Source organism: Bos taurus, chromosome 26 (genome assembly GCF_002263795.3).
Source record: "Bos taurus isolate L1 Dominette 01449 registration number 42190680 breed Hereford chromosome 26, ARS-UCD2.0, whole genome shotgun sequence".
Taxonomy (NCBI): Eukaryota; Metazoa; Chordata; class Mammalia; order Artiodactyla; family Bovidae; genus Bos; species Bos taurus.
This window is the reverse complement of record NC_037353.1, coordinates 18908069-18920325: the sequence shown is the minus strand read 5'-3', so window position 1 is coordinate 18920325 and position 12257 is coordinate 18908069. Positions and strand designations below refer to the sequence as shown.

The window sequence follows — 12257 nt, the reverse complement described above, 5'->3', positions numbered from 1 at the left end:
GCTGAATAGTTCCCTGGTCTTTGGAACCAAACATCTGGATTCAAATCATGGCTTCTTCATCTGTTAGCAAGGTGACCAAGGGCCAGTTACTTCACTTCTCTGAGTCTCCCTCCCCACCCCACTCCCACCCCTCTACAGACACACAGATTCACTAAGCCTACAGACTCAGAATCCAGAACCCCTGGTCATGACCTGGCTCTGACTCTTGGAATCAGACCTGGATTCAGGTCCTGGCTCCAATCCCTACTTAATCTTTTTAGGTCAGTGCCTTTATCTGTAAAGCACAGATAGTAGTAGTACCTACCCATCTTATGCCATTATTGTGAGAATTAAATGAGGTAGTTTATGTAATGTGGTCAGAAAGACTTGACACATGGGAAGCACCCAATAAGTATTAGCCATCATTGGAAATAGTTGATAAGGTTATGAAGTGCTGTGCAGTGTCTGAGGCACTAAGTAAGTGCTCACTAAACAGCAGGTATGATTATCTTGGCCCCAACTAAGCTGGGATGTCCAGGAGGTGGGCTCTGGATCACATCCATCTCTGATTCCCCAGCAGTCAGCACAGCTGCCCGGAACCAGGCAGGAACTCCACAAATGCGTGAGCACTGGGGGTGAAGCACTTGCCCGGCTGGACCAGGAGGGTGTGAGCAGCCAGAAGACTCCTGCCGGGAAAGGGGAGAACCCAGGTGTCAGGAAAGAGAAAACAGAGCAGAGGGGTACAGGCCGAGACGGAGAGATAACCAAGTGAAGTGAGTGAGAAAAGGAACAGGAGAGGCTGTGTCGGAGAGAGATAAGGAGACGGCTAGAGACGAGGAAAAAGCCTAGGGAGGTGAAGGAGTCCTGGCGAGAGGCGCAAGGCGAGGCTGGAGCACTGGCGGGGGAGCAGGCGAGCGGGAGAGGGGCGCACGAGCGGGCGGGACTCTGGGCGGGACGCGCGGGCCCCAGGGCAGGAGGGGCCGAGGGGGCGCCACCCTGCCTCCCCGCCTTGGGGCGGGGGCCGGGCGGCCGGAGATTGGCTGCGGCGCGCGGCGAGGCCGGGGTTGGAGCCCCAAGGTGGGAGGCGCCAGAATCACTCGGTGCGCCCGGGAGCGGAGCGAGGCTGCCGTCCACTTGGGCGACCTCAGCGGCGACGGAGTGTCGGGGGCCTGCGCAGCCATGCGGGCGGCGGCCGGGGGCGCGCGGGCGGCCGTGCTGGCCCTGCTGCTGGGGGCGCTGCACGGGGCGCCGGCGCGGGGCGAGGAGTACGACTACTACGGCTGGCAGACCGAGCCGCTGCACGGGCGCTCGTACTCCAAGCCGCCCCAGTGCCTCGACATCCCCGCCGACCTGCCGCTCTGCCACACGGTGGGCTACAAGCGCATGCGGCTGCCCAACCTGCTGGAGCACGAGAGCCTGGCCGAGGTGAAGCAGCAGGCGAGCAGCTGGCTGCCGCTGCTGGCCAAGCGCTGCCACTCGGACACGCAGGTCTTCCTCTGCTCGCTCTTCGCGCCCGTCTGCCTCGACCGGCCCATCTACCCTTGCCGCTCGCTGTGCGAGGCTGTGCGCGCCGGCTGCGCGCCGCTCATGGAGGCCTATGGCTTCCCCTGGCCCGAGATGCTGCACTGTCACAAGTTCCCCCTGGACAACGACCTCTGCATCGCTGTGCAGTTCGGGCACCTGCCCGCCACCGCGCCTCCAGGTAGCGCTCCCGCCCCCGCCCCCTGCGCTCCGACTGCCCCTGGGTACCCGTGAGCCGGACCCCAATGGATGCCACAGCCCTCTAGAGGTGCCACCTCCTCTAGACACACACACACTCAGAGTCTTTGCTCAGCCCTGCATGTCCCCCCGAAGCCTTCCAGCCTTCCCCTCCCGCCATGGCCTGCCAGAGTAGTGCCTCCTTGCGGCTCTGGACGTTCAAACTGGTTCTCTCCCATTCCAACTGCTCCTGAAACCTCTCCTGGCTTTCCCTCGCAGCTTCCACCTTCCTAAGCTTCTGGAATCCCAGGGGTGTGAGGGCAGTGCTGTCACTTCATCCTGAGGCCTCCAATAAATGCCTTATCACCCCTCTCAGCCCACAGATACCCAGGGTTGCTAAAGATGCCTTTGGCCTCAGCAGCCCTGGACCCCTACCTGTGTTGGGATTTGGGGAGGGGCGGAGGCTAGGGGAAATGATGTAGCCAAAGACTGGGGGCCAAACGCAACTCTGGGCTATGGTTTCCACCCTGCCCCTATTTTCTGCACCTGGGAACCCTAAATTCTCCCACTCTTTCCCCAGTGCCCCAGGCAGTCAGACCCCTGGGTAAGGCTCAGAGCAGAATGGTGAGCAGGGTGCCAGGCTCTGCCCCTAACAAGGAGCCCTTGGGCAAGTTGAGCCTCTGTCTCCTCATTGTTAAATAGGAAGCAATCTCAGGTTCCCCAAACTTCTAGACTCTTAAGTGCCACCTTCCTCCCCACCCCCATCCCATTACCCCTCATTCCTCTCTGGTCTCAGCCTCCCCTTCACTGTGCACCCCCCTTATTCTTCTCCCCACTGTCTGCTAACCTCCTTTCAGACAGAGTAAGCCCCTGTTGGACACCAGATAGGAGAATAAACAGTGGCACCTGGCAAGGAAGCTTCGCCTGGGTGGCTGATATGAGAATCCAGGAAGCCCCTGGCTCTGGGACTCTCCCAAGGGGCAGCACTGCCCCAGTTTTCACCTGACCCGGCCCCCCAAAAGCAACTGAACCCCACCACACCCCACCCACCGCTCAGAGCTAACCTCACCCATGCTATCCCAATCCTATGCACCCACATGGGACCTGAGAGTCGAGGTTGGGTGGGGGTCTTGTGACCAGAGAGTGGTGAGAGAAGGCAAACTCCCTATTCTTGGGTTAGAAATGGGACCAGGAAAGGAGAGACACCGCTCAAGAAGAAACAGCACAGTCCCCAGCAGGGATCCTGGCAGGGCTCTTTTATTCTGGTTTTCTTGGAGCTCAAACTTGGAAGGCAGGGAAATCCCATTCTTAGAGTCCCACCTGGCTCTGCCCTCCCACTCCCACCCTCTTTGAGCCCCTCGCCCTGCCATGATGGGGCGGCCTGCCAGGAGGCAGACACACAGAGACAGGCCGGGCGCACATGATGGCCGCAGCTGCCAGGGTCATGGGGCAGCCGTGCCTACCTGGTCAGTTTCGTCCCTTCACAACCTCGTCTCTGGAATCTCACAACCACTCAGTGAGCATGATCATTACCATCATCCTGATTCCTGATGGGGAAGTGGAGGCTTGGGAGGCGGAGGTGGCTGGTCAGTGGGGGAGCCTGAACCCTAAGTTTGGCTCTTTGGCCTCTGATCCCCTCACTCTATCCCTGCTTCTCTCTTCAGTGACCAAGATCTGTGCCCAGTGTGAGATGGAGCACAGTGCTGACGGACTCATGGAGCAGATGTGTTCCAGCGACTTCGGTGAGTGTAGAGCCCATGTGGCCACTGCCCTCTCCCCAGAGAAATACACTTTTTTTCTTTTTGGCATCCCAGGGACTTCAGAAGCCGCTCCCCAAGGCCATGGTCCATCCCTAGCCAGGGCTCTTGCAGCCTTTCCTTGACACTGCCTACAGAAGGGCCTCCAGGGCTGGATTCTCTTTGTGGGAGGCAGGCTTGGTCCAGAGATGGATGGGGGCAGCAGAGGGGAGAGATGGGCTCCAGGACGGAAGCGCAGCCCCCTGGCCCCCGGGCACCTCTGCCTAGTACCTGATGCATCTCTGGCTGGGGGTGCTGTGGTCCCCGGCCCCACAGCTTCATCCTGGAGCCTCCTCATTCCTGGGGCAGTCAGGACCTGGCTCCCATGCAGACCACACAGCCGGGCCTGTGGTCTTTGCCCGGTTGGTTCCCGTTTTGTGCCTTAACCTCATTGTCTCTAAAAAAGAGAAAGCAACGAAACCCTTCCTGTAGCAAGTCTTTTATGTTGTTAGTCTGTTTGGGAAGAGAACATTATTATTGCAAGGTGTGTGTATGTCCAAGAGAGAAAAAGAGCAGGTGGGAGAGAAAGAAGATTTTTATAACAATGTCTCTCCCTGGGTGGCCAAAGCTACTCTCTGGCTTCTCCCAGAGATGGGGATCCAGAGGCCCAAAGAAGGAGGATGCTACCCTACGTGACCACGCCCTGCTCTATTAGGCTCTTTAATCACCTCGCCCACTAGCCACACACTCCACAAACATCCTACAAACTCCTACACATACCGCAGACATCCTCTTATACACAAAAACGTGCAGCAGCACCACACTACACGGTCACACACACACACACATAGAGGTGACTGCAGTGCTTCCCGACCCTGCGTGTCACACTGGGGAAAGCAGCACGTACTGCAGAGCAGCCCCTCCCCGGAGCTGGCATTTACCAGCCCACCACTGCTCCAAACACCCTCCACACACATGCACACACACAGCCAGAAATCCTATTTGGAAGCATCCATCCCCAGAGATCACGAAGTCCAGCCTTCCTGCATCACAAGGACCCCCTCCACCAAACGCTCCCTCCAAGTGGTTATCTCCACCCCCAATATTTTCCCTTCCCTGGGGAGCCCACGCCCAAGTTCACTCCCCAAGGAGAGCTCTCCACCCTGCACCTGGTATCATGGAAAGGCACAGCCCAGATCTCAGTTCAAGCCAGGCTCTAGAATTCAGGCCCATCACCACCTCTCCAAACCTCATTTCCCCACCACACCCATTCATGTCAGGATGAAAGCCGATAATGTCTGCACAAGTCCAGCACCTGGTGGGAGCTTCGTAAGTATACATGCGGAAGCTCCATGTCTCCAAGGCCCAGGCCTGGAGCTTCAGGCAGAGCACCAAGCATGGGGTCACCAGCATCCTAAGCAAGCCTGATGGCTCTCATGGCTGACCCCCTGTCCACCCCCCACACACAGTGGTCAAAATGCGCATCAAGGAGATCAAGATAGAGAATGGGGACCGGAAGTTGATTGGAGCCCAGAAAAAGAAGAAGCTGCTCAAGTCGGGCCCCCTGAAGCGCAAGGACACCAAGAGGCTCGTGCTGCACATGAAGAACAGTGCTGGCTGCCCCTGCCCACAGCTGGACAGCCTGGCTGGCAGCTTCCTGGTCATGGGCCGCAAAGTAGACGGACAGCTGCTGCTCATGGCCGTCTACCGCTGGGACAAGAAGAACAAGGAGATGAAGTTCGCAGTCAAGTTCATGTTCTCCTACCCCTGCTCCCTTTACTACCCCTTCTTCTATGGGGCAGCAGAGCCCCACTGAAGGGCTCTTCTCTGCCCCACCCAGCCATGCCCTGTCCTCGGTCCCCATCCCTGGGGCACTCTCTCCTCTGCCCACCTGGCCTCCCCCTCCCCAGGCTGACCTAGCCCCTGCCACAGGGTGGTTCACGCAGAGCTGTGCAGGTACAGGCACTAAGGGATGGACACGGAGCCAGGCTGTCCTTGACTGAGGGGTTCTGGGGTTCTTGGAGGTTTGCTTCCAGAGAACCAGGCCTTTCTCAGTTCAGGGGAAGCCCCAGGCTCTCAGAAAGTAAGCAGAGAGAAGAAAGCAAGGGAATGGCGCAGGGGCTCGGAGCAGCCTGAGGTGGCGGCTTCCAGGGGAGCCGGTAGTGTCAGCCCGTCTGTTGCAGTGGGGCCTCACCCGGGAGAGGGAAGTCTTGACATTGGGCTGAGCTACTTGGGGGACAGTTCCCGGACCCCATGCCCCTTCATGTGTCCTCATCATAGCCCCCAGAGGAAAGGGTCATGGTGCCCTCCAGCCACACTTTCCCACCTCCCCCATCTCTGCCTGTCTCCTTCCCCACTGGACTGGGGAGAAGCCCAGCCCAGCCCCCTCCCAGAAGCTCGCTCCTCAGCCTCCGCGTGTCCCTATATCCTGATGACCATAAATTATTGCTTCTGCTGCGAGGCCATAGGTACTAGACTGATGCAGGTAGGATTTGATTTTCTATTTTTTTTTAAGTTTTTAATTAAATCAAAGAAAACAAACAGTTGATTTTGAGCAGGTGATTTCTTTGTCAGCCAGTTCCAGGAGGGAGGGCGAGGGGCCATTCAGAAGGGACTTTGAGAAAGAGGCCTTTTTGTAACCCACGGTCTGTCTACACAGACATACTTGGAATGCCTAAAAAGAGCAATTCCCATGATTTTGCAGGATCCACTGAGAACACACAGCAAGGGTCACCCTTCTTATCCCCACAATGAGCCTAAGCGAGCGATGGGGATGACTATCCTTTTGTCTCAGAGGAAGGACAGAGATGCCAAGTTCCCCAGCCTTCTCCCACACTCAGAAGGTTCCCGTGGTCCTGCAGCATCTCCCTGACATGGGCAGTGCCCGCTCCAAGGAGCCCCCAAGAGGCTGGGCCACAGGGAACTACTATGAAGGGCCAGAGGCCTAAACTTGTCACTCCCACCCCTTAAGAGCTCAGACACCCCTGGACACTGGACGTGTAGCAGATGGTGGCGTGAACAGGTGCTACTCCAAGCTGGTCCCTGGAGCATCAGTGTTGCCTGAGCTGGTGAGAACTGCAGCAGCTCAGGCCTTTAACACTTTGAAGCATTTGGGGAGCTTTTACAAAATACTAGGCCCTAAGCTAAAGCAATTAAACCTGAACCTCTGGAGGGTGCTCCAAAATCAGCATTTCCAGGTGCCCCCTGGGTGGTGTGCAGCCAGGGCTGAGAACTTCCATCCAGATAAGCCAACAGCTGAGGCTGGAGGAGGGCAAAGGGCTGAGCTTCTTCAGGCTGGAACAGTCCTGTTCCTGCTTGCAGGGAGAGGACCAGCTCTAACGCTTCCAGGGGCTTCTTCGGTGAGCTCAGGGCAAAGGGAGGCTGCTACCTTGAGCTGGATGAAGCAGCAAGGGGAGAAGCCTTGAAACGGAGGCGACAGGCTACTGTCACTCAAATGTCCAGAACATGGGAGGGATGATGCCAGGGAAGCGTCCTGGGGTACCATCAGCAGATGCTGAGGGACAGGGCAGATGTACCGAGCAGGGGGGCCGCAGACACCCCTAGACTGCTTTCCCCACCAACTGGGGTTCAGCTGGGATGCCAAGTCCAATCAAGACCTGCTGCTCCTCCGAAACAATGGAGCCACGTTCTCTCTCTCGATGAGGAAAAACCCTGGCTTGCTCCCACAGCTCTCAGAGAAGCGAGAAACGAAGAGGCCAGTGCCAGCTAACAGGTGGTCTGACAGCCGGCCATAAATCACCTCCCTGGCAGTCAGGTGGCCCCACCACAGGTCAGGAGCGGCAGAGGCCCGCTTGTTTCTCCTTCCTCTGAGGACACCGCTGCCACCCACCCTCGCCCAAAGCCTGCCCAGCCCACCTGGCTCCCTGAATCCACCCCTTGTCTCCCAGCCTCCTACCCCAACCAAATATTTATGGACACTTCTATGGTCAACCAGGACCAGGAATTATTTTTCCACTGAATACACAGGGCTTGGGCTGCCTCTGGCCGGAGCACAATACTGACCTCTGTCAGGTGCTGGCAGCCCGTGAGAAGGAGCGGGCAAGGAGGGGCTCCCTGAGCCCATCCTGGGAGGCCCCGGTAAGGCGCTCCTCACCCTACAAAGGCAGCAGGCTCCGCTCTACCTCACCTCTGTCCCCAACACCTGCTGTCAGAGCCCCCAGGACTCTCTTTCCTGGGACCAGACACCCAAGAGGCCCAGCAAGGCCTGAGCCCTTGCTCATTCTGTCCAGCCACAGAACACTCCCTCCTGGCCAGCCTGAGACAGGCGGCAGGGCCGCCCCGCGAGCGTCTGCACTGCGTGTCAGTGACTGGGGGGAGCAGAAACCCCCAGAGACAGCAGGGCTTCCCCAGGCAAGGGGGTCTGGAGCTGGGAGGTCCACATCCCAGGCTCGTTCTGTCTTCCTGCTCTGCCTGGGGTGGGGGGGATGGGAGGGGGTACCTCCTCCTCCCAACTTCTCAGCCACATTCCAGGGAGCAAGGCAGGGAAGGGCTAAGAGCAAAAGCTGCCCGTGAGCTGCCTCTGGCCCTTTTGATCAGGAAAACAGTAATTTCCCAACAAGTCCCACCTGGTAGATTTCCACTTCTTGCTCACCAGCCAACATTCAAGTCACATGGCCGGCCCCAGTTGCAAGGGAGCAAGGAAGTCAAGTGTTTCAGTTGAGGACAAAAGGAGCGTTCTGATAGTGAACAGAAGGGATTCAGGGAAGGCCTCCAGCACTCAGGATCGGGTGAGAGAGGCGGCAGAGCCCAGTCTGGGTTCCAATGCTGTGACCTAACGACCATGTGACACTGGGACCACCGCCCAGCCGGAAAATGGAGTCATCGTGTCTACTTCACAGGGTGGCTGAGCGTTAAGTGGAGAAATGCGTGAAAAAATACCTGGAAACAAGGCCCAGCTTTTAGAAAATGTTCATTAAATAGTCATTAGTATTTTTATTAACCAAAGGCTTTGACCTAGCACAGTGCTTACGCAAAATAAGTGCTTATTAAAGTTCTAATTGATTTGTTAACCAACTAAGAAATGCTTCTGGCAGGAAGGCAGGAAAGGCAGGAACATCTAAAGGCCATAACTGTTACTTCTAGAAGGGGGAGAGTCTACATTTGGGGTTTTGTATCAGAAAACACATACCCAGGTATGTAGGGCAGTAGAGGGGAGAGACATATAATACCACAGTAGCACTCAATATATCAAGCCCATTAATGTATAAATAACCAAGTACTTAGGCATTCTTACTTAAACGTCCCAGTGTAGGTACTATTATTATCCCTATTTGTTATTTTTTAATTAATTGTTTAATTTGGCTGCACTGAGCAGCATGCAGAATCTCTAGTTCCTTGACGAGGCACTGAACGTGTGCCCTCTGTGGTGGGCAAGTGCAGATCCTAACCACTGGACTGCCAGGGAATTCCCCGTCCCCACATTCATGATGAGGCTCGGTGGCAAAGGACCCACTTGCAACGCAGGAGACCTGGGTTCGATCACTGGGTCGGGAAGATCCCCTGGAGGAAGAAACGGCAACCCACTCCAGTATTCTTGTCTGGGAAATCCCATGGACAGAGGAGCCTGGTGGGCCACAGTCCACAGGGTCACAAAGGAGTCAGACGCGACTTAGCAACTAAACAACAACAATTTTAATGATGAGGAGGCTGAGGTTCAGTGAAGTTAATGAACTTACTGATGGACACACAGCTGTACTTAGCAGTGTGGTGAGGATTTGACCCCCACGCTCTAACCCTGGGAACTACTGCCTACAAGGGGCAAAGCTGAAGACAGGTGGGCAAGATCGGTGTGGAGGCAGCTGTGCTTCTGCCACCCTGCCTCACAGGAAGATTTCGGGGGGCCCCTGCTCAGATCCCACCCCAAGGGCCCTGCGAGCAGCAGAGAAGCCAGTCTTGAACACCCCCTTCACTCCTCCTCCCCTCTCAACCCCGTCAGCATCCAGCCTCTTGGGTCCCACAAAGGAAGCTCTCATCCCACAAGTGTTCAGTTGGCTGTAATCCTGGCTAAAGTTCACTCCTTGGGAAATCCAATGTGGGGGGTGGTTGTTGCTGGAATGTGTGTGGCTGGGACCCAGTGTCCCAGCCCAGACAGCAGGCTCTGCTGGGGCCAGGGGGATCCGGAGTCCCCAGCCCCCAGCTGTGCCCGAGAATGGAATGTGCTGCTCTGGGTGTTGAAAACGACTCAGCCAGGGAGGTGGGGCAGTGCTGGGAGCTGGGGGAGCTCCTGCCACAAGACTGCCTCTGTTCCCCTGGAGGCTGAGCCCACTTCGCTAGGGCTGGTGGTGGGCAGGCCCCTTCCATTAGCTCAGCGTCTCAGAAACTCCTGGAGTGTGTGGGGGCAAGGCAGAACAGAGGGTAGGTGACAGCCAGGACTGCTATGGTGACCCAGTTTTTCTCTGGTGCCTAGAAGCACCTGTGACACAGTTCACACCAGGGCTCCATGGTTCACTAGCTATGTGACCTTGGGCAGGTTATTTCACTCCACTTACTCACTGGTTAAGTTAATAACAGAACCTAGCTTTGGGGACTCTCATGAGGTTTAAATGAGATGACACACTCCACACACTGCCCACTACGAGTGCTCAATAAACACAGGTACTATGATCTTAGAGCCACCAGCTGCAGGAGAGATGCTGGAGCCAGGGCCCCTTGATGCCTCGAAGGTTCCATGGAGACAAAGGGATGATACTGGTGCTTCTCTTGGCTTCAGCTGTGAGGGCCAAGTGACCAACGACCACAAATCCGGAAGACCCCAGAAACCACGGCCAGTTCAAGGTCTGCCAAGGATCACTGGAGACTGCTCCCCACCATGAGCAGCCCACAAAAAATGATGGACAGAACCCTCAACCCAAGTCAGGCTGTGGGAGCTGGCTGTCCATCCAGGTCTGCCCAGCAGGCCCCAGGGCCGTCCTAGACCTGGCTCCCGTCCCCTCACTGGGTCCCCGAGAACAAACTGGAAGACATCTTTAAAGCCAGGCATCCAGGTCTACAACAGACAATCTGCCTTCTAGGCTATGCCGCCTTCGGTGCTGTCTACACTGCAGACCCCAGAGAGCTGGAAGGCGCCACCCACTCCTCGTAAAGCCCTCCACGGCTCCATCCCCCATTTCCCAGTGGCACCTGCACTCTAAAGCTGTCCACTGCTGGCCTGCTCTGAGGCCCTCACATGCACCTCAAGGGGACAAGAAGGTACCCTCCCTTCTTCACTGACCCCAGATGAAAACCTTGTTTCTCACGCCCCTGAATCCTACGTCCTGAGAGCTCCTCAAGCTATAGTCTGTACTCCACCAACATTAGACTTGTTTTCATTTTCCCAACATAAAATATTGACTCTGCTTTTTCAAACTACAGTCTAGCCTCATTCTTTCCTGAATAATAATCTATAATTATTCTCTGGTTTTAAAAAAATCGCTGTTCTAAGCCATGCGGGGCAGAGTTGTTTTGCTATTCCTGAAGACTGCCAGGAAGAGAGAAATAAGTTAGCGTTTATTGAGCATTTACTATGTGCCAGGCACCTAACTTCCCACCTAAAGTGGACTGTCTTATTTAATCCTCACAGCAACCATATGAGATAAGACCACTCTCCACCCACTTTACAGATGAGGAAAGCAGCACAGACAGGCTTGGGGCAAGCCCCTCCCTGTAGCAACTCACTCCAGCGTGGGTGCAGTCAATGTAGAATAGGCCAAGTGTGGAGCTGGCCCATCACAGCACCTGCCTTTACTGCCGCTGGGATGCTCCCTGGCTAGTGCACACTGCTCCGGCTCTGAGCAAAGCCCTCTGGCTTCATCCTCCAATGTGGTGGGAACCACATGCTCATGCGGATGCAGTGTGGCTCCCACAGTGAGGGGCTGGACTGGATTAACTCCGAGTATCCCTCCAAGTGACCAACCGGGCCACATGCCCTCCACGAGAAGAACTTCCTTCCTGGGCCTGTGCTACCACTCTGTGCTCTTTTGCTCAAAGACCCTATTTTCCACTCCTCCAGCATTTCCTCTGGACTACCAAGCTGCTGAAGACACTTTGGTACTAAGTACTGTGAACATGCTCTTCTGTAAAAACTGCCAGAGCAAGGTTCTGGCTGCTTCCCTGCCTCCTGGGGCTCCTTGGGAGCTGCTGGGGCTCTGCCATACCAGGGGGAGGGCCCAGACCGAGGCCTCAGTGCAAGGACTCCCCAGGCATCGCCATCCAAGGTGCACGTGCATGGGGTCGTGAGGATGTGGCTGCAACCTGACCTCGACCCCAAGGCAGAGTCCCTCTGCCCCCTCCTTTACTGCCTCAGGCCTACGGTCTGAAGACACCACTCTGCAAGATTCCACGCCAAACCTTTTGCAGCCACCACTTAACTTCCCTGGGCCTCAATTTCTTCCCCTGTAAAATGGGAAGAAAAACAGAACCTACCTCATAGGGCCATCTTAAGGATTAAATGAAATAATGTGTATGAAGTGCCTCTCGTGGTGCCTGGTGCCCAGCAAACAAACACCCCCCTACCAACCCCCTACCCCTAGAGCACTGCTCCCACTTCCCATCTCACAGCCAATCCTCTTTCTGGCTGGTTCTCAGCCTCCCCCAGAGCTGATCCTTTCCTGCTTTCTCAGAGGGATTAGCTAAAATCTTTCCATTCTAAAGCCTGTGTGGCTTAGTTAGCATTTACTGAGTCCTGGTCCTAACCCCAAGCCCTGGCCCTCACAATGTGGTCACAAGACGGCACCTCAAGTCAATCCGACAGGCATCTCGCTGAGCACCTCCTGCGCAAGGCACAGCTTTCCTCCAACCCCAGCTCACACACGACCTCAACCTCCGTGGCCCCTCCGCCCCGTCCTG

At 56.2% G+C, this 12257-nt stretch overlaps 1 protein-coding gene across 1 annotated transcript; it reads left to right on the top strand.

Moving 5' to 3' along the window:
- The first annotated feature begins 1112 nt into the window (after positions 1-1112).
- SFRP5 (secreted frizzled related protein 5) lies at positions 1113-5954 on the top strand. Its single transcript, NM_174461.3, is given in 3 exon segments — positions 1113-1681; positions 3342-3419; positions 4883-5954. Coding segments are annotated over 3 exon segments (948 nt in total). The 5' UTR covers positions 1113-1158; the 3' UTR covers positions 5230-5954.
- Positions 5955-12257: the final 6303 nt, after the last annotated feature.